Source organism: Seriola lalandi, unplaced genomic scaffold, assembly GCF_002814215.2.
Source record: "Seriola lalandi dorsalis isolate HSWRI2012SDOR001 ecotype SW California unplaced genomic scaffold, Sedor1 jcf7180002054281, whole genome shotgun sequence".
NCBI lineage: Eukaryota > Metazoa > Chordata > Actinopteri > Carangiformes > Carangidae > Seriola > Seriola lalandi.
Window position 1 is genome coordinate 283,488 of NW_019524834.1, and position 26,147 is coordinate 309,634.

Sequence of the window (26,147 nt, forward strand, 5' to 3'; positions counted from 1 at the left end):
TGGGTTGTAAAAATAATACAAAAAGATGCTTAATGGAGCTGCACAGACAGGTGGCTTTCACATTGCACAGTCATTGTTAAATTAAAAGAAACTTTATTAATGCAGCTTTAAAAGACATTTTGTCACACTCACTGAAAGTATGGGTGACAAAAAGTGGCCCACATGTGAACTCTTTTAATTACACAAGCACTCATCCAGAAAGAGGCCCCTGGCACATGTTTATTGTTCATTCATTCTTTCATTCTCATTTATCTGGTGGCCCAGTAGAAGTGGCCATATGGAGGCACGGCAATGTCGAGGGACAACATGATAAAACCGACCATTCTCTGCAAACCTGCTTGACTGTGAGAAGACAATAACTAATTTTCCAGGTTGTCACTACAATCCAAAATATTGACTGGATTTTTACCGATATTTGACAGAGAATTAATTTCCTGCTTTGACAAGAAAAACACGTATTATAGTGACTGAAAATAACATTTATTCAACTATTAAGAATTGTCACACTTGTGTCACACTGACAGGCTATTGTAGTAATAGAAAGTTAACAGTGTAAACAGTTTATACAGATATTCTGATAGGATCAAAATGAGCTAAATTCCTGTATAGTAAAATGATTGTTGTGTTTGAAATTGATTTGCCAGTAGAAATACAGCAGACATGTATCTGAGGTAAACGCTGCCTTAATTTTAATCCACTACCACAACTGAAACAACAGCAGCTTTGACAGTAAGAGTCTGTACTCATTCAAATATCTTTTAGCAGAACATACACACATCAGAGTAAAGCAAGTAATGTCAAAATTATATTGTTCTTAAAGAATGTACCCTGTGTTTTACACATACACCATCGATTTTATTTTTTTGAAAATGCATTTTTAATTGTTGAGGTAGCAGTTTTACTTCCTCATGAATATCGCTTATTGAAATCAACCCTACCTTATGCATGTGAAGATACAGATGTGCATGTGAAGATTCAGTCAGTATAAATATAAATGTTTTGTAAATAATATATATTGTCTGTTCATGAGGACCACACATAATGATTGCAAAATAAATGTGAATAACAGGACTAGGAACCCTAATAAGCTGGACCAGTTGCCCAGTGAAGCAGTGGCACAACTGCCATCTACATTATTTGCAATTTTCAATTTTGTGCCTCAGTTTATTTCTTATTATTTTCTCACTAATCATCAATGGCAGTGGATGCTGTTGAAGCATTGACCTCAGTGGCAGCTGTAGCGAGTGAGGCCGATGTCCCAGTTGAGGTCCCATCGCGGGGTTTGGAACGGGGCCTCATCATTTCCTCTGTGTTGCGTTCAGGTTTGACCAAGAGAACGTAGCACTTGGGCAGGAAGATGCAGGTCAGCAGGCCGAAGCTGGAGGCCAAGATGGCGAAAATCTGGACAGCTACCATGAACTTTCCACGTGTGCTGAGGTAAGCCGGGACAAACGAGATCCACACAATGAAGAAGACGAGCATGCCGAAGGTCACGCACTTCGCTTCGCTGGAAGACAGATAAAGAAAGGCATGTATATGTTTCTTAAGTGTTGAAAGAGGAGTTTTTTTAACACCAAGATGGCTCGAAAAGAGGATTAATGCTCTGAATCTCAAAGGTTGGGAAAAGACCAGAAGAGGAACACCAATGAGAATAATCTTTCACACTTATTATCCTTTTATTTGTGTGTTTGCTGTCTAAGTTTATATAATTCCTACTGATATGCGCACACAGCCAAAATATTATTTCGCATAAACAGAAGTGTCTGTCAAGAAATAATCCCCCTATAATTTTACACTGTATATTCAATACTTAATGAACCTATCTCTATGCATAGAAAGATCTAAACAAGATAAAAGATAAAGTCGGCATAACTTCAAGGCATAAATATTCTGTAGGGTATTGTTTATTTCCATTGACCCCAATGAGCCAGTGGCTGTGGTGATATTAATGTAACTGCTCATCGGTTGTCTACCTGAAGTGGTCCTCCAGCTTTCGGGCTATGAAGGCAAAGATGAATGCCAGCAGAGCCAGCAGGATGTCATAGCCGAAGATGCAGCAGATGAAGACCACAGAGCCTTCATCACACTCAAGAATGATCTTTATATTCTGGGCTGAAGTGTTTTTGACAGGGTGTGGAGGGAGGACGATCAGCCACACTGTGCACGCGATAGCCTGGATGATAAGGTCAGTAAAATCACATTATAACATCGGACACTACTAGCATTAAGAGGTCAGAGTAAGATGTCAAGTGAGGTGTAAAGTCTTCTTTTAAATGTATGTACCTGTATTAATGTTGCCACAGTAGCTATTGCCCTCTGGTGGGCGCAGGTGAGAATGTCAACATCAGGGTTGGTGCTGGTGTTCACATCATTGTTGTTATTTGTGTTGGTTACAATGACATCAGGACTGCCGCTGTTGGCTGCTGCTTCGGCTGCTGCTTTTGCAGCTTTGGCAGCTGCTTTGGCTTTGGCTCGCGCTGCTTTCAGAGCCTGGGCTCTCAGCATCAACACTGCTGCCTTACCTGAAGTAAAAACATATCAGGATGCTACAGTGCAGTCTGTAGCCTGTAGCAGGGGGTACATTCATTTCTCCTGGTGACTACTGGAGATACTCAGATTGCGATAGACAGACCATTGCCAGGCAATACAGTGCACACACATATAAACACACAAATGAGGTATACCTCTGTTGAGAGTGTACCCACCCATGATAGAGGAAAGGCAGAGAGCGAAGCCCAGAGCCAGGCCGACTTGGCTGGTCATGCAGCTCCAGTCCCGAGGCTCTCCGAGGAAGACAATGGAGGAGAGGAAGGTCACCACCAGCGAAAATAGCAGCGAGAAGCTCAACAGAGGATCATTGGCTTTCACTAGAGGGGTGCTGATGTTCACAACAAACACCACCTGGAGAGAAGAAGAACACAAACACATTGAAACACAAAATTTGACGGGATCTATTGGCCTCACTAGTAGATATACGTTTTCCCCTTTGTGATTCTCACCCCGACAGCGATGGTAACTAATGCTCCAAAGGCAGAGATGACGATGAGAGTGATCCCCAGTGGCTCCCCAAAGGCCAGGAACTCAATGATTTTTGCCACACAGATATCATGAGCATCATTGGACCAGTAGTCTCCACTGCACAGGATACATTCACGAGCATCTGTGTGTAAGAGAGGGTGATCAGAGGGCCGCAGGGTGTGTGTGTCCTCCTATCACAGCGACAGCAGAAGTTACATGCTGTATCATTTGGTGACTTCAAACTGTCCAGGAGGACCAGTGGATACCACTGTCCTCTAAAACATGACAGGATTTATCAACCTAAAATAAGGCTGTTATGATACAGCACCGTTTCAGTGTGACATGATAGTGAATTGGAGTGTAAAATGTTGGCTTATTTTTGCAGCATTTTCAACCAGTGAAGCAAAATGAACACAACTTCCTCATTGTGATAATTGGCAATTTTTCAATAATGCATCTCCATATATTATAATAGTTTCAGGCTATGAAGTGATGAAATGAAAACAGAGCAGTATTTTCTTCTGATAGATTCACTAAGATATGGCTAACTGCCCCCTTGTCTTGAACGTCTTCTTGTTGTTTGTTTATTTCAAATTTAAGAAAAAAGTGAAAAAAAGAAAAATCACCAAGGTTAATATTTCAGTTCAGACTTTTCAGGAAGATATACAGTTCAGAAAGTTGTATACTGACTAGTTGTGTTGCTGATCTCTCCGTCAGCACATGGGATACAGTCAAAGCAACAGACTGGCTCTCCCTGCCGGATCCCCTTCCTGGTGCCGGGCTGACAGTTCTCACTGCACACTGAGCGAGGAGGCTGCAACACACACACACACACACACAAAAACACACACACAAACAAAGACTTGGACATATGCACGAACCAACTAATATTTTAGAAGAGCGTATGGTTAATTGATGTCCTAATCAATGTGCTCCTGACCTCCAGCATTTCATTGTTCCACACAATAGAATCATTCATTATGGTCATCCTGTCCTCTGGGGCCGCTGAACCATTGTAGCGTCCCACCGTGATGTAGGATATCTCCCCATTACTATTGACCTGCCAGTTAATGATGTCATAGAAGCCCTCCACATCCCCGTCAGTGAAGTAGATCTCTTCGTTTGTGTTCGGCACTTTGAAACGCACGTTCTTCAGGTAGTACATCAGCTGAAGAGGAGAAAGATGGAGCCACATTATGTAACAGGTATAAGCAACAGTTTGAAATAATATGATTCACATTCCATGATCGAAAAGGAGCAGGGCCCCCTCCTCAAAACAAATAACGTAAATGGTGTACCACATATGATCTGCCAATGCTTTTGACAACCATTTGTGTGTGTGTGTGTGTGTGTGTGTGGCTTAATGAACACATCTAAACACATCACACACACACACAAACAAAGAACTAAGCACAGAATTACTCATTTCACTCAATCATTCTTTATGTTTGGTTCAATTATTTGATTTGTATATATTTTCTAATATTGAATAATATTTAGAATATTTAAAATTACTATCTTACCATAATCTTGTTTCCTGTCACACAGCACTATAGGACACTTCTTGTCATACAGTAATGTGTTTATTTGCATAAAAGTATCTTATGCAACATAGCATTCATATACTGGTCTAACGTGCATATAAAAACAATTGTATTCTCTCTCTCTCTCTCTCTCTCTCTCTCTCTGTCTGTCTCTCTCTCTCACACACACACACACACACACACACACACACACACACACACACACACACACACACACACACACGTACGTACCTGCCATGGCTCAAAGTTGGTGATGTCAGCACAGGTGCTCCCACTGAACGGCCCTTGTCCATTTACACAGTGCTCCAGGTTGTGCAAGGCGTGTGCCACAGCATACACGGCTTTGTATACACTGTGGGGAGACACCTTCATCATCATCATCATCATCATCATCATCATCATCATCATCATCATCATCATCATTCACAAGCAGATATCTCAGCACATGAAATTAAATCATGGCCAGGCAAGACTTCTTGGTTAAATAGTGGTCAATCAGTGATATGTCACCAGTAGTAGAGGTGATAGACAGATACTAGGGACATAAAGATGACAGTGGTGACATTACTAACAGCAGCAGTCTGAGTGGTGAGAACTGACCTGTAAGTGATCCGTAACTGGGAAACATCAGAGTAAGTGTTGTTGAGCGGTGCCAGAGACTCGCTACCCGTACACAGCCCTTCGGGAACCCCCCTCACAGCCTGGGACAGTGTGCTGTTAACCTCCTTAGCCTTCTGTTTGGCCTGTTTCAGAGCTTTGCTGTAGTCCAGTGTGCAGTTAAACACCTGTAAGACAAAAAAAAATATTGTCAAAAACACCACTTTCTCTTGATCAATTTGAATATTTGTGTGTTTGGTAAGCAAAAAAAAAAATGCTTTTTCATTGTTTTATGTTAATTGTCCCAGCAATTGTCAGACCCTGGATGTGGCCAGTCAATGAGTGAAGATAAATCAGTGGGCACCCAAAGTTCCCCAGGTCAGTTAAGCAGCTTAATAAACACACCGTCTCCCAGAATTCCTCAGTGAGTTGGTCAGCATAGGGGTCCAGGTCCAGTAGATGGCGCTGAAGACCAGGGATGTCAGCCCTCTTCACCCCAAAGCCTAAGGTACCACCCAGCACTGAGCTCACCTGGATAAAAACATGCACATCATCAGCCTCAGCTCAAACTGTGATGTATCATGTTTTGTTCAGACTGGTCAGAGCCTCTGGAACATCTGTAACTGCACTGTTTCTGTTCAAACATCTGTCAGTTGGTCACCCTTGCTCATCACTTGATTGAACACTCACCCCTGGGTGGTTAATGAGAGCAGAGGTGACCCAGGCCTCGCTGGCAATCCAGGTGCGGTTGGTCACATTGTGCCGGAGGAGCTCAAAGATGAGAGGACTAAGGTCCACGTCTGATGAGAAGACCACGATGATCTTGGCCGTGGACTCAACTACAGTTTCAACAATACGCTGGATGTCCTCTGGGGAACTCACCTAATGTTTATACAAGGGGTAACAGGATTTAAAAAAAAACACTAATGACTTGTAATGTATTGATGTGATGACAATAACAGGTGGGATATTGGTTAAATATTGATGAACTGATTACTTTTGGCAGGGTCTCGGAGAAGGAGATGCAGACACCAGCTTCTTCCACCTGCTCCTTGAAGTCTTTGATGCCGTACTTGCCATAATCATCGTCTGCAGCTATGGTGCCCACCCAGGTCCAGCCAAAGTGCAGCACCAGCTGGGCCATAGCTGTAGACTGGTGCTTGTCATTGGGAATGGTCCTCAGGAAGGTGGGGAACTGGAACTTACTTTCCAGGGCGGAGCATGATGAACAATAGCTGACCTAAAGATAAGAGGATGAGCACGTCTCATTCTGCTGACATCGCCTTGTCTTTATCTACCTTTGTGTCACTCACCACTGCCTTACCTGCGGGAAGTGATAAAGTCCCAGTATCCTGGCAGTGGCGATGGACAGATCGGAGCCCCCAGCGCCCACTAGAGCAGCCAGAGGCGCCCCACTCCCGCAGCGGTAGTTGGGTACAGCCTCATCTTGGCCTGTCAGGTAGGTGAGGGTGCCCTCAACGGCCTTGGAGATGGTGAAGCAGGAGTCATAGACAACGTAGCCCAGGTCGGTTTCGGGCAGCAGGTCGTTCCTCTCGTTTATTTCATTGATGGCAAACAGCATGGTCTGGGTCCAGCGGAAGGTGCGGAAGTTAAACCTGGAGGATGTTGGGAAGGTGACGAATAAACAGTACATTTATATAGAGATCAGTTTTACTCTACTGTCTGTTGTCTTTAACAGCCTGAAATGTTTGCATTTAGACAGAAAGAAAGAAAAATGTGTTCATTCAATGCAGTATATGTGTAAAATTAACTTGATTGAAGACATACACAGACTATTGTAGTCTTGATGTTATTACCTAAATTACCCATGAGAGGACAGTTCACAGACTTGCTGGTTATTGTTGCATATCACTGTGTAAAGGCCTGTCTTCATAATAATATGGTCAACTGTAGCTAATTGGCCCCAGAGGTGCTGCCCTGCTATGTCTTGATTTTCTGTAGTAAAATCATGAAGTTAAAAGGTCTCATGAGTACACAGTGAGGATGAAACACATAATTAAGTCACTCAAGTAAAACAATTTCTCATTTAATGGCTATAGTATTAAACTATTTGACTTTGATAGGAGCATAGGGTCATCTTTGACTAGTTTAATACACTCTAACAACAGCTTAACCAAAAGGAGACTGAACCAATACAGACACGATGATGAAAAACAGGTCATGTGAACAGGTCAAAGATGGCTCAACTCACCCCTCACACCCCGAGGAGACTGGCACCCTCGAAGTGTTTCCATCAGTGGAAGCAATACGCTTGTGAACAGAAAACATCCCCCCAATAACGACCTTCTTCCTCTCCACATCCTTGTAGCCGTTCAGATTGAACTTGGCCTTCAGCTTGCAGGTGGACTCTGCCGTAACAGACCTGTAAAAGTAGAAAAAGGCACATAATCCAAGCAAAAAGTGGCCGATTTCCATGCTATGTGGACGCTGAAAGGAGTCGGGAGAGCTCTCACTGTGGCAGACAGCAAAGTGTGACAGGTGTCTTATCTGCTCCCAGGGGAGATGTGCTGCACAAGGTAACCTGAGAACAGATTCAATGGTGCAAAAGTGAAGAGGACGACAGTGGAATACAGTGACCGGCTGAGAGCATATTAATCTATATTTAATGTGAAATTTAGACAAGAAGAATTTTGTTCATTTTGGTAAATACCAGAATATTATTATTTAATTAATGCTGTATATAATCAAGTGTGGCTCAAAACTTGTTCCACTGGTTTTGTCACCCCCCAAGATCACAATCTGGATCCTGGACCAGCAAAAAGTACAACAAACACAAACACACTCCTACGCCAAATAAATCCAATAAAACATCCCATCATTTCATTTCATCTCTCTGTGTTCTCTCTCTCTCTTGCCTCCTGTAAATACCGATCAGTTCATTAGTCGTAATCAGGTCAACTGCAGGAGACAAACTGCCACAGGCCATTGGTTAATTGGCGGCTGCATGTGCTAACTTGCACAGTCTTCACACAACATTATGGCGTGGCTACTGTTCCAAAATTGTGTCTCGTCCCCTGAGTGTGGGTCTGCGGTGTGCTGGATGGATGATTGAACTTGTCTGCTCTTGTCTCTCAGTCAGCGGGGACAAACACACACCTGAACCTCCGGCACACAGGGGGACCTCTGCCGGGTAACAAGGGCCGACTGCACACAAATAGAATCTTAATAAAATCAAATTACACTGTAAACTTCTCTCAACAATATGGCTGTTTACAGTGGTTGTATGTCACTATTATAACATGATGTTATAATAAAGCGAAATTTGCTCACAGAAAGCAGGAATCTAAATAAAGGAAGGAGATACTAAGATGTATTTATTGTGTAGTTGCTAATGATAAATGATTAACATGTGTGTGTGTGTGCGATTGAGTCCTTGTGATCTGTCTCAGGCGCATGAGAGACGCCTGAGTGATACTGATGAGTTCTGCAAGAAATCAATTATGTGCCATCACTTACAAAAATGTTAATTTATAACAGCCCAGCCCCATGCAGAGACTTTTAAAGAGGCACATGTTTAAATGGAGGAAGCTCCAGCAGGTTATTTGGTTGTGAATTCAACAATTCTATCTGGAAGTCGTGCTATGACAACAACCACAGGAAGAAATGAGACTTGTGAAATTAAGATTTTTCAGTGTGGTGAGATACCTTCACATGCATCCAGTGGTGAACAAAATTGTTGTGATATTAGTTATCTGGCTGTTATTGCACTTGGGGCTGCATTCCAATGAAGGGAAATTGTTTCAGCATATACATATATATATATATATTCATTTATACAAAAAAATGAAACTCAGATAAGTCATAAATTATGAGGTCAAGATATTTTAAGCGTGGAGTGGCTTTATTCAAACTGTATTAACTTTGAGCTCTGCTACGTCAATAGTGCTTTAGAGTTCCTCGTCAATTTTATTAGCAAGACGTATCAGGTCAGCCTACCTCTAATATTATTTGTTGGGGTTTTATAATACGTTGAAGGTGATACAAAAAAGTAAGTATTTATTATTAAGTTATCTATTTCTTAGAGAAGAGGAAAATAAGTAAATGCGTATACAGTGAAGTCCACAGTAGATAAGTTGTAAACAACAGATGTGAGAAGTTTCAACATGGAGATCTTTATTAAAGCTCAGTTTTCCATTGTACAAATGTCGTCATGGTTGAAACTGCATGCAGTGGCTTGGTTTGAGGCACGTTACTAAGGAGAATGAGCATTGTAGAATAAAAACAAAACCAAAAAAAAAAACAGACATAGAATTGCATAACTTAATCTTATCGATATTGCAATTAAATCCAACTACAAAATTATATGTATTATTATCAAGCTGTCATTTTCTATGGAGACATATGCAACATAAAAAGCACACATATAAAAAAGGCAGAGGGAGAAACACTAATAGCAATTAAGACAAGTTAGGAAAACCATTCGTTTTGCATTAAGAGTATTTTGCCACTAAATCTTAAGGATATAACAGAGGATGAGAGGCACAAAGACAAATTCTGGAGGCGAGAGAATCACCATGTCCAAGTGAAATGTCTCTAAACAGGGTACAACACACTTTTTAAAACTCAGTTAAACCTGAGCACCGTATTCACTGAGGTCTAAATGACAAGACTGGAGACTACAGGTTATGATGCGCTGGATGTTTTGACTGTACAAAACAGAAATAAATGACGTAATAATGCCTTTCTGAGACACAGTGAATTGAAATGTTAGAGATGGAAACTGACAGTACTCTTAACATGACCTTTGACACTAAAGAACGACACACTGTAGTTCCCACTCGATGTATGATTCTGTTATCCTGATAAAGCACAGAGGCTTTATGGGTGAAAAGAAATCAAAGACAACATGTGCAAAAATGTGCCCCTGCCCAAGAGCAGCCAAATAATGATGAAGTGACAACAGCAATTTACACACCGTGGTTATAAACTCTACTGTACTTAATAATTTTGTTATTAGTCATCTTACCATGTTTATTCTTCATAAAAAGCATACATATTGCAGCATGAAGAGAAACAGTGTTATATCCTCCTTTCTGAAAACATCAGTCCAGGTCGGGTCACACCAAAGAAAAAACAAAACAAAACCAAAAAAAAGAAAAAAACACAAGAGAACAGGCACACAGAAAGTTACCCATCATATTGGCCTCCTGCACAGCTGCACGCCAGTCATTATACTGAAGCTATTCTTGGGTTGACTGCTGTCCACAGCGGGTACAGCAACAATTCAACAGCTCTTGTCAACAAATGTAGCTTGGAGAAGATCATCAGAGGAGCCCACAACGTTATATACCACCACAGCATATTCTACTTTTGGCAAAACAAAAAGCTTAAAAATTGTTGATTGGTCACACAGGTTGTCTGTTCAGTTTTACTTCTGTTCAGACAACCTTCTTCAGAGCACAGTATACAGGCAGGAAGTGAAAATGAACAAATAGAGAGGATAGTCTTAGGCGGAGAACTGTCTGACCTACAACAATAAAACAAAAACATTTGACAAAAAAGGCAGAAAACAATTGCTGAAGATTTTCAAATCCGCCTCGTGCTGTTTTTCCTTTTCATTACACTATTGTTTGCTTGTTTTCATGTTCAGCTCATCCAATAACCTGAGGCACAACATCAAGTCCACTTTCTGAACTTTCACAGCTTCTCGCCACTTGCCTTTAATGGTTTACCTCACAAAAGGAAGCAGCAATTTATCTTTTCGTCATACAGAGGAAATACATTGTTGAACGTGGATCAAAAATGACAATATATTATCAATAACCAACATTAATCAGTCCCTATCGCCAAAAAATATTAAGACCAGGGAAGAGTGGTGGGGAGAGCAGAGCAGTAGCGCCTTTGCATGTGCGCCCGTCACAGTACGGTCTGCCTTCCATGGGAATGTTAAAGAGAGAGGAGGGGGGTAGAGGAGAGAGGAGGGGGAAGGTGAAGAGAGGTTGGAAGGGAGGAAGGACAGAGGAGAAGGAGAGAAGTTCACCAGCCCTCTCTGAAATCTGTTGAGTGTGTTTGTGCATCGTGTGTGTGTCCTATCGGTATGACGTCATGTTGTGTTTTACTCCCACTCTGTGGTGCCCGGTGGTTTGGAGGTCAGATCATACATGACTCTGGAGATGCCTGGGATCTTCTTGATCTCATTTACCATCTTCAGCACCACCTGGGGAAACAGACAAGAAAAAGACTTTTAAGACTCAACAACTACAGAGAAAAATTTAAACATTCTTCATTTAAATAATTCTTGGGTCAATAAAGTTCAATCCCTGAACCTAATTTGGTACCTAAGGTGGTAAAATGAAGGTGCCAAGTCTAGGAAAACACTAAGCCTAAATTATTATATACCTCTTCTGGGATGTGGTTGCCAGGCATTGCAGGGATGCCGGTCATAAAGTCGCTGGTGATGAAGGTACGGACCACCACAGAGCGCCTGCAGGACGGCTGCTTTTGCAGTGGGTCACGGTCAAAGTGCAGGGGGGTCAGGATGACCGGCATCTGGCTGATCTTTCCAGAGTAGCCTAAAAGAAAAAGACAAAAACAAGAGATCTTACTGCTGCTTTGACAAATTTTAATAACCAAAGCTACAAAATAGCTTCACTGTCTGCGGCTGAATCTGAAAACGTTTTTTAACATAGCACCTGCCCATGTGACAATGCCAGTACCTCAAGCATGATTTCTTTTGTTCACAATTTCTATCCAATTGCCACCTTCACCCTATACCAACAAAAAAGATAAAAAACAACCCTAGAGTCTCCATCAATTTCTTGGAGTTACAAAAGGTTAAGGATTAGGCCTCTAATTTAATGCTTCAATTAATAGATTTTGGGTTTCCACAAAGAAAAATGGTCACATGGCTGTAAGACCTATGAAATGGTGATGTTATGCCATATGGACCATTTATATGAAGTGTGGAAACAATGATCAAAACTATCTTTGCAGCCAACCCTTTTAATGACATCTTAATTTTGCACAATGAAACACTAAGTGAAACCAGAGCAGTCAGGAAAGTATAGACATGCTACAAAAGAAGTCTTCTCAGTGGAGAACATAGAAAAATTCTCAAACAAATATTTGGTTTGCCTCTGGAGATGTGAAATTCCCCTTTTGAATGCAAGTATGCACACAAGTGCACTATTCTGGTTAGTGTATGTGAGCATTTTAATGCCAGGCTTTGTAAAAAGGAGTGAATGGCTATTACTCAAGCTGCTCTGACATATTCAATAATCTGTAATGCTTCAATACATAAGGCTACATTAAAACATCTGAATTGACTTGGGTACACACACTTACCAGACTCTCTCAGGATAGAGTGAGCTACAAAGTCAGCCTGTCTGAGCGTGCTCAGAACGCCTGTGGTCAGGAAGGTTGGAGTAATGTCTGTTGGAGGCTCCTTCACATGGGATCCAAACACATACACAACTCTGGAAAAAGAGACATGAATGAATGAATGGGTCTGTGTATTCTACTGACCACTGACAGCACTGAGTGTCTAACGTGGCATATCACTGAGGAGACATGAACAGTGGAAAGATTTGTGTGTTACCTATTGATGCTATGGCACATGCGAGGGATGAGTCTGGCCAGGAACATGAGAGATTCCCAGTGTGGGGATTCTTTACTTGTGACGCCGCACACGTAACTGTAGGATCGGCAATCACCCTGAGACAGAGAGGAAAATTATTTAACATATCTTTAAAACTAAAGTCTTTACTGAGATCCAGAGAAAATAAAACAAAACAACTTTTTTTTTTGTAAGTTATTTTTTTCAGGCTTTTTATGTCTTTATTCTAGATACAGTGAAAGAGAGACAGGAAAGTTGGGGGGAGAGAGAGAGGGGGATGACTCGCAGCAAAGTGCCATATGTCAGATTTGAACCCACGGCCGCTGCGGCCAGGACTCAGCCTTAATGGTATGCACTCTACCAGGCGAGCCACCAAGGAACCCCTTCTTTGTTTATTTATCAAATAAACAGTTAAGTTTCTATAAATAGGTCTGCATAATTTGTCTGCTTTCATTCAAACAAATTCCCCAGACAGTGGAACGTGCCTGTGTTTGTCTACAGTCTCCTGTCTGCCCCACAACTTGAGGTTTAGGGCAAATTTAAAATTCTGGTTTCAAACAGGAAGTAATAGGACACACCCACACACACCCACACAGTCACTGGATGACTGCAATGTTTGGCTGAGGAAAGTGGTCATAACCATCGTTCCCTCCTTCACTGAAGGTCAGTATAAACTACTGGAAAGTGATGGGGTTTTTTTTTGTTGCCATGTTTAGCATTTCCAGTACACAGAGATCAGATCAGTCAACAGAGCAGGAAAAAAAACTAAAATCTGGCACAACAGTTAAAGCAGATCCCTCCCTTGGCTAGACAGAGACACAGTCAAAAAGTAAAACTGAGAAGCTTTCTGTGTGTGGGTGTGTCTCGTGGTTAACCTCTAAATTATAGTTTTAACACAAGGACACAAACAGAGAGTGACACATACTGTTTAAAGACTTCACTGCCCTTGAACCATTCATCACAGTCCTACAGACATTTGAATTTTCCACATATATGCAACAGCACAGATACAGTTTATTCAACAAACAAATAAGCTATATTTGGACAAACTCTTAAAATGGACACTACATTTTTACTTGGGCCTTTAAGAACCGCAGTAGCAAGTCTATTTTAAAAGTATACTGATGAATGAATTTATCCCTGTAAGTACTGTCTACAGAACGTATGAGAGAAGTTGATGTGTAGACTGTAAAAATGTGTGAACCTGAAAGGAAGACTGTAAACTTTGCTAAATAATGTCTCTTGTGGTATTTAAAATATAATGTTAAGTGCTTAAATATAGTACAAAATTAGCATAAGTAGAAAAGACTCTTAAAATCCTCAACTTGTCTCAATCCATCATACAAGGCTTGTATATGGAAATAAAATATTAGCTTTGCCTAATGACTGAGCTGTGATGTTCATCTGAATGGCTACATTATTATAACATTATTATAATAATAATTATTATTATCATCACATTATTTTATGGACTGATTACTGATTCAATGGGGCAGAGAGCAAACATAAAGATACAGAGTGACAGTTTAGGTTTGATGAACTGGATTACCTGGACGCCAACAGTTTTGATGGGCAGCAGGAAGGCATTGAGTGAATGAAGGCTGGTGATCTGCATGAGCTTCTCCTCCTCCTCATCCGATATGCATGACTTGACTCTCTGCAGCAAGGTATGGGGCTGGAGGGGAGAGAGGGTGAAGCTGTTTGTTAATATTGTTCTGTCTATGTCACGACGCACAACACGATACACAGATAAATAAAATCTCTCTAATGAAATGTCACATGGGTCTTCAAAAGAACTTAAATAACTTTTGAATGTCTAATGTTTAATTTCTGTTCTTGATGTGGTCTTAGTGTGACTTCTGCATATGGGCTCCTTTCCTCCAACAAGGTACCAAAAACAAACTAGAAAAAAAATGATCTTTAGATCATCTTAATTATTTGGCTTTTGGTGCAATGTGGCCAACCAACCAGCAGAGGCTGTGCATTATTAACTCCTTAACCAGGCAGAATAAACAGCAGCCAATGTCTTCTCATGTGGTGTGTGGGAAGAGATTGCACTGTACTGATTGTTTGGCTGCAACTAGCTACTTGATGCCTTTATTTCTAGATTTTGTGACTTTCCTGGGTTTATTCCTCAGGAATCTAGTCATCTCGTTGCCGTTGTGTTGATCTGTGTGCTACCTCAAATATTTGACATCAGAATTTACAGTATCAGCACTAGCTCAGGGGACTATTTTCCAAAAAGCAGTTAATAAATAAAAATGTGCATGCTCGACTGCAAATACTGACATACAAATTGGTGTATCAGTTTAGACTGTTGAATGTATTGAAAGACAGGAATATTCAAATGTCTTGCCATTAGTTGTAGTTAAATAAATTAGGATTCTGTTCCACTGACAAATTATTATATGATCTCCACTGATGTAGGACATTAGCCAAGTAGTCATTAGATTTTTTTATGTGTCTGTATTGTTCTGACCTTTTTGATGCTGGCGGAGAAGTCTGTGATGATTTTGAGGATGTTGTTTGTTTCAGCAAAATCCTTACAGATATAAGGTTCCTCTGCACAAATCACTCTGATGGACAAACCAGGACCTAAAAGGCAAGGAGAGAGGAGGTGCAGTTAGAAAATACAGACGTGATGTGATTGAATAAGTAACTGATTACACAGGGGAAAGAGAGTCAGATGAGGTGGAGACAATGACAGAAAGAGATGAAACTCCAACACCGCTGAGCATTATGTTGATGGAAATCACTTTTGTGCAGCTTTGTCAGAGCAGTGACATCATAGGCGTGTGTGTTTATGTACTTGCCAGGGAAAGGGTGTCGAGAGACAATCTCCTCTGGCAGTCCCAACTCCCTCCCCAGCGCTCTGACCTCATCTTTATGGAAATCTTTCAGTGGTTCAATTACTTTTCCCTGGAGGATCACAAACAAGTGGAATCAGCATTGCAACAGTGGGTGGGGGGTGGGGGGGGGTGTGCTTAGGTGTTACATAGTTGTGCATTTCTGTAGAAGGGCTGAGCAAAAAAAAAAAAAGAAAAAAGAACAAACACACCAAATAATATATGAGTCCAAAACAGCTAATAAGGAGGAGAGTGAGTGTTTGTCTTCACATGAGCTTCAGTGCTCCTTGGAGTGTAGTGTAGTGTAATATTGAACCACTCACTAAGACTCAAGACTTGCTGAGGGATGAAGGCTGTATAAATCCACTTGTATTAAAAAACTGATGTTTATGCATTTGCCATCCATCTGTACAACTGAAGTATCAAAGTGTTTGTTTGCTGCAGACTACTGTGGAAACTATTGGTGCTAAAAAAAAATAAGTCTTAAATATAACCAGTAGTCTTATTACATGCCACTCATATTGTCTGCTCCAATTTCCAGTTTTTACCTCAAGTTAAAAGATTCAGAGTACTTTGGTGTAAATCTGCTGCAGGCATTCATTCACATGGGAATCTAAGTTTCCTTTTACAGCATCTACTGAATCATCTACTTATCCACTGATCATGTCCATACTCTAAAGCAGCAGAACGTACCAGAGAAATTGATGTCAGGCATGTGCGCGTGTGTACAGTACCTCATCTCTGAGTTTGCGGATGAGCTCGGTGTCATTGTGGTGTGTTTTGATGACCTCTGCCTTGCCACTGGCGAGGTGAGAGGCACTCTCGATGAGATCGGGCCTCAAGGTACCCTGGGCCAGGAAAACCTCCTCTGGCTTCAGATTCATCTCTCCTATCACTTCATTTGCCACCTGTGAAGCAACACAATGTAGAAAAGTCAGATATAACAGTAAACTATTAAATCAAAGAAATTATATAGATGTGCAGTAAGAAATTCAGCTGAACTGACAATGTAATAAATTGTAAAATAAACAACAATGAAATAATAACAAAAACTTTATTACACAGCATTTTTCATTAGACAATCTATTAAAACCTCATACTCACTTTGACAAATGTGTCTCCAATAATTTTCCTTTTCTCCTCAGGGTTGGTGGTCATATTTAAGGTCTTGCTGATGCGTTTCCGCGGCGTCCTGTCCTCCTCGGAGATGGGAAGGGTTGTTGTTCCATTATAGAAGGTATGAGCTGCATTCACCACTGAAGAGTGCGACATTTTAAAAGGAGAGAGATAGAGGCAGAGGCATAATAGCTCAGTATCCTGTTATATATGGGGCTGCAACAGATCTTCAATACTGATTAGCCATTTAGTCTACAAAATGACATAAAATAATCAAAATTACCCATCACATGGCAATAAATAGTGTAATAAAAAGTTTAATTTTCAAATAATACTTTACAAGTGGTTTCTTATTTCGCTTCATGAAGAATTCCTATTAGATCATAATTTCTGAAACAACTGTGTATCACAAGAGTTTATTTCATTATGGCTAAATGATCCCAGGTCTTCCATTATAAAGAATTTTTTAAAACTTGTAAGGTCTTATTGTACCATCTCTGCTTCATCCCTACCTTTGAGTTTGATGCCCAGCTTGGTGAGGGCCTCCTCCACACTCTGACTCTCCCTCTTCCTCATGAAGCCATTGTCAATGTGAACTGCTATCACCTGGTCCTGGTTCAGAGCTTTGTTGAGGAGGGCTGTGCACACAGTGGAGTCCACTCCGCCACTCAGCAACACCTGAGGATATTCATCAGAAAGTCTTTAGAAGCAAATAGATGTAAATACTGTGAACCACTTGCCGGCAGCCAATCACAGGGCAACCACAACATCTACTGTATATGTGTATTTTATGCTTAGGTAAGCTTCTCATTTTTGCAGTCATATTTTCTTTAATATATCTGGTGTTGCACCTGCTGGCAGACTGTAAAATATTTAGCCTTAGGAAGAGATAACTTCAGTCTGGACACTGCTTTGCTTCTAATTAGCTGACTACCATCTCTTGGGAGTCTCACAACCAAAATGCCACTTGCCAAATGCTACAGCATGAACACTCTACAACAGAGTGTAGTAACAAATGGTGAAAGATGTAGCCTCCAAATGGTATTTGAGAGAAAAACAAGAAACAGTGGCTGCAATTATTTCTTTAAGTATAAATCCTGTGCCTGTTTCCTACACTCATTTATCGCCTTCACATTCCCCTGAGATGAAGCCCAGTTTGAAGCCGCTCAGGGAGTCGACTACCTCTTTTCAGATAGAACAGGGTTTAATTTGAGAGTTTAATTGGTTCTACTTAACTTCCCACCACTGCTGCTGTCACCACTTTGTGAGCATTCAACACACTTCACACTCAGCAACTCAGCGTGCTTTAGACTTTTAGTCATACTATTTCCCATTGTAGGTTAAAATATGCGGAGAATTTTTTTCCCTTTTCATCCTTTTTTTTTTTTTTTTTTTAAGTCGTCTCTCTCCGCCTTGAAAATAGTTTACACACCAACACACACTCATGAAACTTTGTGCAGTTTCACTCACCAGTACTTTGGATTTGTCCACTTTTTCTCTGATGTCATTGATGCAGGACTGTTGGCGGTTCTGTACGGTGAAGTTACTTGTGCATCCTGCAATCTCAAAGAGGAAGTTACGCAGCATCTCCATACCTCGCTCCGTCAGGTCGACTTCAGGGTGAAACTGTGTCCCGTACAGCTTCTTCTGTTCGTTAGCAATCCCTAGCGGTCAAAACAGAGATGTGATGAGGGGACAGTTAACGTTACCACTTACTCTCTGTGAATGGTTCTTTTAAATAGCACAGTCATGTACAATTACTATAACATAAGCCAAAGTTAGGATTTCAGGTGGATGTGACAAGTCTACAGACTCAAATTACAGCAACATTTCTGAAACAAACAACATAAATAAATACAAGTGTTTCTTTAGGACTTGCATGCACCACAACCTGATACTATATTAAGTTTATCAAGGTCACAGCCTATATTACGTGCTACTCACCAGCAATGATGTTTCCTGATTGGGCCACCACCTTAAAGCCATCAGCCACTTTATCCACACTGTCTCCATGGGTCAGAAGGACCAGTTCCTCCTTCTGAAGGCCTCTGTTAAGATAAACAGACACACAGATGTCAGAAGAAAACATGTGGTGTTCAATAACATGGCATATATTTTGTTATATGTATGTAGTTACTATTTTCAGTGTGTGAATTTGGGTTATGTGTGAGAGGCATCCAGTAATAAAAAACTGCAGGCTTCTATTTTAGACTCTGCAGTATTTGTGTTACAACCACAGGAAATGATTTGACTGCTAAAATGCTTCTGCAGTTTATATTGTAAATATGGCACTGGGACAAACCCGTCGAGCAGTAGTGTTTATTAAGAGAGGAGATGGCAATCTACATTCACTGATTGATCTGTTATTGATTTCCTTACTCTTCATTTTAAGAAATGGGTGACAGGAGGATTACATCGACAATAGCAATAGGCTAAATCTTTGTCAAGTGCAGTTTTTGCTGCTATTATAACACAAAAATTTGTGTTTGCTTCCAGATTAGCCTTCAAGGTGAGACACACAATTGACCCCTAAAAGCATAATTGGTACTTACAGTAGGATTAGTTTTATGCAGAAATCTGTGGCCAGATTATGCGATGCTAGATGGCCAAGTTAACTATTTATATTGACGAGGGAGCTGTCCAGGCTCTTCAGATTGGATACACAACTGGCCTCAAGTTTCTGGTAGTAAAGCTACCGAAATGCAGTATATGACTTGGCAAAAACTTCCAAAACAACATTCTGGTGGGTTGCAGAATACAGCAACAATATGGCGCTTCAGTCACTGACAGCAAATGCCTGTACAATCTCATACACAGTATAAAAACAGCTCAGTCCAAGTGTTTCGCTGTGGCTTTTCAAGAGATACTGAATGTTCTATTTTAAAGTCTTTTTATTGCAGTAGTAAATATCAGTTTAGTAGATGCAACATACACCATAACTACAAGAACCCCATGGCTCTCTACATACAGTCTGCATGGACTGGCAAACACTGGCTGGAAGGCCAGTGATTCAGTGATTTGAGTAATTCAGGCCATCAAACATTTTCTCTGTTACCCAACCTTCGTTTAGTTTTAGAATCATAGTGTCTTGCATGTATAGAATTTCTCTATACATTGTCTGTCAGGCCATGTTATTCTTGCACCAAGTGTCCACATCCTCAAACTCCTACTATGTTTCTCATCAGACTGTCATCTTCTCTTTCCAAATACATCTGATTGTAAAATTGAAATTGCAAGGATGTGCAGCTTCAAGAGGACAATCTGACTACTGTTTTATCTGTCACGTAACAATAATATAACACATTAAAAGAACATCCTGAGAAACAATATTACCTGTAGAGAGAACAAGTGTTGTCGAGTCCAATACTGAACACTCCATCTTCCCTTACACTCTTTTTGTGTACTGTGCCCCCAAAAACTTTATTCATCATCTGTAACACAAATATACACACAGCAAAGTTAACACTTGGACACAGATTACATTTTAATGTGATTCCCAACATTGCACAACTGCCTGCAGTTCAGAGAAATGTGCTTGAGAAGCTGCTGGTTTTAATTTTCGGGCTAGCTGGGAAAAATGAGTGAGCAACGCTCTCGTCTCCCTTAGCTCATGTCAAAGTGCCCTTGAAGAAGGTGGTTAAGTCCCTTTTGGCCCAGAAGAGCTGGACACCAGCCTGGAGTACAGTGATAGTAGAGTGCAGTCACTCAAGAGTGAATAAGTGTTACACACATTTCCTTCAGCAAATGCCTTGTGGAAGCGGGATGGTGTCCCTAATCACTACAGCAGCTTCCCATTGTATCATTTTACTGTTTGTATATATGCATGCACATGAATACCTGCATTCCATAGCAAATCCCAAGGACAGGCTTTCCTATGGTGAATATGGCAGGGTCAAACCAGGGGGCATCTTCTGCATACACAGAGGCTGGACCTCCTGAAATAATGATTGCCCTAAAGAGGGTGAGAGAGAACAATCAAGTCAAAATTTATTGCAAAACAAATTCATAGACAGAATATTGTAATAATGATGCCAAAAGGAAAAGCATCCCTGGTGCATGTACTCACCTGTAGCCCTGTTCTCTGATAGCAAAGGCCGGGGTCTCTAAAGGAAGGATCTCTGAGCGTACACAGAGCTCTCGGACCCGTCTATCGATCACCTTGCCATACTGGGCCCCAGCATCCAGGATCGCCACCGCCCCCTCACATGACCCATTCTGCTCTGCGCTGCTGATCTCCAGCTGTGGATGCACAAATTCAGAAAACCACACACATTGTCTTGTTTAAAGTGCCAGCAGAGTCTGTGTTGAGCTGAGCAGACAGAAAAGTATACTGCACATTCACTATCACTTTTGCACAGCAGTGTTTACTTGGTGACAGGACCTTGACTAGGATAATATAGTTTTAATGCTGTCCTTAACAATTTTGTGTTATTATAAGGTAACCCAACCCTTCTAGAGCTAACTGTGCTGCACTCTGACCCCCCCTCACCCAATGGAAAATGTGACTCAATAAGACTTAACACAATTATGGACATGTGAGCTACAACACGGATGTCACTCTTGTGAAGCATGCTGCAGCAATTCAGCCCATCAGTAGAATCACATGAAACCCACAAGTCAGTCAAAGGTTTTCAGTGAAGACCCTTCTACCACAATATACTGTTTCTCTTCACCGCTCTGCATGTCACGGTGTTATTTTTATACACATCTGCACAGGGCAAAGTTTCAGAAACAAATTTCTGGCAGCAGATTAATCTTCATAATACAACGAAACTGGGTAGCAAGAGACGGCTTGACGAGAAACATGATCCCACGTGGTGCTTTGAAACACTTCCGCCGTTGATGTTTCTAAAAACAACTTTGATTAGGCATGCTACCCACCATCTCTAATTTATAGTCTAAAATATATATAACCCGTAAACAAACTGCCGTCAATCACAGCAGCTCTAGCAGTACAACCACAAGAAAAATACCAGACAGTTTAACAGCAAACTTTACCAGATCAGCTGGTGCAGCAGCGGCGGCTCCGGTTGTCAGACCGGTAACCGCAAGTCGGCTCATACTAGCTTTGTGACGACGTTAGCAAACCTGTCCGTTAACGTTAGCTCCAAGTGTGTGACAGTAGTCGTTTGGAATACATTTGTTTACCTTTAAAATGAACGTCAAAGCTATCACAATACAACACTTGCGGTTAGCAGCACTGTCATCACAAAGTGACTGCCCGGCTAAAGCTAGGTGACGAATTACCAATGTAGCATGCTAGCTCACGGATACTATAAACAGTAGTAATTAGCATTAGCCTGTTAGCAGGTCGCTAAGTTAGCGGAGCTATGCTAAAACCCACGCGGTGCTTGGAGGCAAAGGGTCTTGGAGGGAGCCTCAATAAGAGGAAGGCGCCCATGTTTAGTGGTGAAATATGTCAAAGATTATATTTATGCCAAACATCACAGAAATATCCTGCCCGGCTGGTTAGCAGCCATGAGCAACATGTTAATGTAACTGCAACAGGCAGACAACAGCGTACTCATTGCTCCTCAGCGGCACTGGTGGTAACGTTACATGCTCTCCTTAACTTTCCCCCCGAGGTGCACACAGGCCGTAATTAACCGGGGGAGGGGGTACACCAGCAACCAGGGTCCTAACACGAAGTCTACCGGGTTGCCCAGTACCGGAGCCGCGGGCACTCCCCGCTGCACTGACCTTGCTGTCTCCGTTGCACAGAGCCATGGAGGACTGCCGTGTTGTGGAATGAGCTCTCCCCCTCGCCTCGGTGTCCCAGGTCTCACAGAGAGAGACAGCTACTGGTTAGCTCCTGGCTCAGCACGCCGACTACTGTTTCAAAAGCAGATTGTGTTGTTGGTTTGAGGATGGGCTGTCACAGTCTCGCCTCCTCCGGTTGCGGAATAAGTTTCACAGTGGGAACAGACTAAATAAATGTGTCTGGGTTTCATGGGTGGAGCGCAAAGTTAAATCTAAAAATGAAAGTGAGGGAGAGTGGCCTCTCGGGGGCTGGGACAGCATAGGAGAATTTGACTCAAGGTGATAAAATATGGGTGCTTTATGAAAAAAAAAAATTAGATAGTGTTTAATAGTAAGGTACATCAGTGATTCTCATAGGGGTGTCCAGGGGGATCTCCCAGGGACATTGCCAATGTCTAACCCATGATAGTTAAGGGGTTCCAAGGAAAAAATATAATTAGTAACATTTCAGATGATTTATAATGTGTAGGAATGTGTCATGATCTGATGATTTGCTTTCACAATACTGACACAATTCTGACAAATCTAAATTTCCAGACAAAACTGTGGGTTAAGACAGTGGCACAGAGTGGTATAATTAATAATTAATTTTATATTGCATTATCAATACTTCAAATAATACATTTCCTGGAAACTCAATTGATAAAATGCCTGCGGATAAATATCTGATAAGTACTTAATCAGTAATCTTATAAAGTCATTATTAGGATAAAACATTCCTGCTCATTTATTTTCAACATTGCCAGCAATGGCCTAATAAGAAACAAAGGTATTTAAGGAATGGCTCCCTCAGTATATGTTGTCATATCACCCAACCCTAGAGCCTACCCCTCAGACTCTGTCAGGCAGTCAGCAAGTATGTGTGAGGAGCCCCTTGTACTTTAACACATCTGCTGCACTGTATGTTCCAGGTGTGTGTTACACAGAGGGGTTTTTGTCATCACGTGTCTTGTTCAGACAACTTAAATTAGAGTATAGGTTACTTTTAGGGTCATGTTCACATGTGGCTTTTGTGTTGAATTTTCTTTTTTAATTATGTGGTTGCACTATCCATATTTTCGCTGCATGCATAAAGATTATTACTTGCTCTCTGAAACCTTTAGCCTGGACTTCCCTGCATGTTACAGAAGAACGTTACAGTAAAGACACAAACAGACAGATGTCAAATAATAGATTAAATATATTAAACATGAACCCTGAGAGTGTGTCAAAGAAACTAGTTTAAAAAAGGGCTGACCCCTTATGAAAACTAGTTTCTCACAGTGGCAGTGGTTTTCAATCTGGGGATGTGAGAAAATGTGGAAAATGTGTAGCGAAAATTCATTTGAGTCAATCTCTTTCAAAGCAGGCATTTGGACTAGTCCCACAAAGCATAACTAACAAATATTCAGATGTGATGATATCAGCGTCATCCTGTGGAAGATATGATGAATAACACACCCACAGAAAATACTCATGTGGTTGGCTGGGATGTGTCCGTCCAAATTGGCCAAACTTTAACCATCTTTCTAAATCATTGCACAAAGAGTATTACATAACCATAGCAACGATGCTTCTTTTTCAGGTAACTCTCGCTGGTGAAACAGAGGTAACAGTGAACATGGCCAGATTAATCCACCAGGGGACTACACATCTTAAAAGACCTGTGGGCCCCTGTTGACCCTGTGTTCATGCACAAGGCCCCTTTACCAGACAGGTACAAGGCAGCAGTAATGAGTTGATATTGTGTCTTTATTAGCACATATTCACAAACAAATTTTCAATTAATCAGATTACTATCATTGTGACATATAAAAAATATTGGGCCATTTGGGCCCCTGAAGCCCTAGGCCATGGCAGAATTAACCTCTCTGGGGGCCCAACAACAAATTTTTGATGTTGGGCCCCCAGAGAGGTTAATTGACCAACTGACCCGTGCTATACATGTCAGTTTCATTGTTTCCCCTTGCGCCCTGTAACCAACCAGTACCTACACTAGCACAGAGATGATTAAGCTTATTAATTGATTAGTTGATTGACAGAAAATTAATTGACAAAGATTTTGATAAGTGATTAATAATTTAAGTAATTTTAAAGCAAAACTGGCAAAAACTTGTCCCAAAAATGTACTTGTATCAGCCACTCAAGTTTTTTCTACAGGATGTGGCCATAGTTACTATTCTACTTCAGTGGTGCAAATTTCTAATACAGTTGTATGTAGACCCAAACTATCAATGGACTAACCGGTTGGTGATCCAGCCTTGAAAATTAGTAAAGTGGTTGCTGGAATAAACAACAGCTTTTGTCTGTTACATAACATCAGAGGCATCCTGATATTGGGTGAAAATAAGGTGTATTATTTTATTCTGTATTAGAACATTTTGTCGTACTATTGACTATTGACACTTACATAAACCTTCTTACATGGATACAGCCACAGCTTCACAGGGCTCTTGTTATCACATGCTGATCCACCCAAATATGCCTGTGTGTTGTCACATGCCATCTGTGAGGATAAGCAGCCTCACATGCACTCATAGCAGCCACAAGACAGACCGTGCTGTCATTCATTACTCTAACTCAAATGTAGTGTAATGGGTGCATCATGACCCCTTCTAGATCTTTTGATCAAGGAGGTTTCAGCACAGTTTTTGATTTGAGATTTTTAGATTTTAGATCCTTTTCTAAATTTTAAATCCATTTTGATTTCACTGTAATTTCTTTTTGTACACATTAATTTGGATCCTCAGAGTTAAAAGCCAACACTTGGAAGTCATTCTTTTGTACCTCACTGATCAGGATCAAGGACAAGAAGAGCATAAGCTGATATATATATATAAGCTCATACAGAAGCCATTTATCAACATGGGTCTCGAAAAAGCAGTTTACTTCACATTTTATTGTAATTAGTAAATAATACTGACAGATGCAAACAATGGGTCATACAGAAAAATATATGTTTGGTTTATAGGCTATCACTTTAACCTGTAGATCTCTCTTTCCAAAACTGATACATATCATGTCTGTTTAGTTACGGGATGTCTATCGCATTCGACTGCATATCAGGTGAAGGTAACAACATGCCAATGAAAGGAGCCAGTGTATTTTTTTTAAGTGTCATGACTTTGTTAATTTATGCTTTAATTGTTGGGGTTAACTAGGCATTTTGTGGAACTGATGTAGTTATTAGTGTAATATTTCCAACTTCTGAAGATACAACCAGTATTAATTATGCCCCAGAGGATCATTAGCCTGCCAGTTATTGGCTGTGTGACCACATTTCTAACAATTATAACTTTTGTTGTGAGAACATTTGAGTTGTGAGGATATTTTTTTGTCCAAACCAATTGAAGGAAGTGATTTCAAACTTGAATTTTATCATTTGAGGTTAAAAGTGCACTTTATTGAATTTCTTACTTTTCTTTTGCTATATGTTGTTGTTATTCCTATAGGCTATAAGTTTGCAGTGTTGGAATAAGTTTACTCAACTAGCCTACCGTAGATAAGTACAGTTCTGAGGTAGGCATGAGTATCTAAGTCAAGTCCAGTGTAATCCTAGAGCACATAAGTGTGGAAAATTACATTTTCATTTTTAAGTTTACAAGATCATTTGAACAAGATCCCCAATAGGCTTCTATAAATACTTTAATATTTAGAATTTTAGCCTGTTATTTTTCTGCGCCAGATGCTTTGAGGATAGAACACTATATC

General features: G+C 40.8%; 2 protein-coding genes across 2 annotated transcripts; both read right to left on the reverse strand.

Annotated features, from left to right (window-relative positions):
- Positions 1-196: 196 nt before the first annotated feature.
- On the reverse strand, positions 197-7,595 carry vmn2r1 (vomeronasal 2, receptor 1). The gene is made up of 14 exons (XM_023405613.1): positions 7,372-7,595; positions 6,484-6,775; positions 6,157-6,399; positions 5,850-6,041; positions 5,565-5,690; positions 5,163-5,347; positions 4,794-4,914; positions 3,959-4,186; positions 3,709-3,832; positions 3,000-3,160; positions 2,706-2,901; positions 2,284-2,522; positions 1,974-2,173; positions 197-1,507 (listed from the first exon to the last, which is right to left on the reverse strand). The coding sequence occupies exons 1-14, from the start codon at positions 7,593-7,595 to the stop codon at positions 1,186-1,188; spliced, it is 2,853 nt and encodes a 950-aa protein (XP_023261381.1). The 3' UTR covers positions 197-1,185.
- Positions 7,596-9,276: 1,681 nt separating this feature from the next.
- Positions 9,277-22,607, reverse strand: gmps (guanosine monophosphate synthase). Its single transcript, XM_023405629.2, has 16 exons — positions 22,398-22,607; positions 20,764-20,936; positions 20,535-20,649; positions 20,031-20,128; positions 18,642-18,745; positions 18,168-18,361; positions 17,210-17,375; positions 16,686-16,837; positions 16,316-16,489; positions 15,549-15,654; positions 15,215-15,330; positions 14,285-14,410; positions 12,718-12,833; positions 12,465-12,595; positions 11,520-11,692; positions 9,277-11,337 (listed from the first exon to the last, which is right to left on the reverse strand). Exons 1-16 carry the CDS (start codon positions 22,422-22,424, stop codon positions 11,236-11,238), a joined length of 2,073 nt encoding a protein of 690 aa, XP_023261397.1. The 5' UTR covers positions 22,425-22,607; the 3' UTR covers positions 9,277-11,235.
- Positions 22,608-26,147: the final 3,540 nt, after the last annotated feature.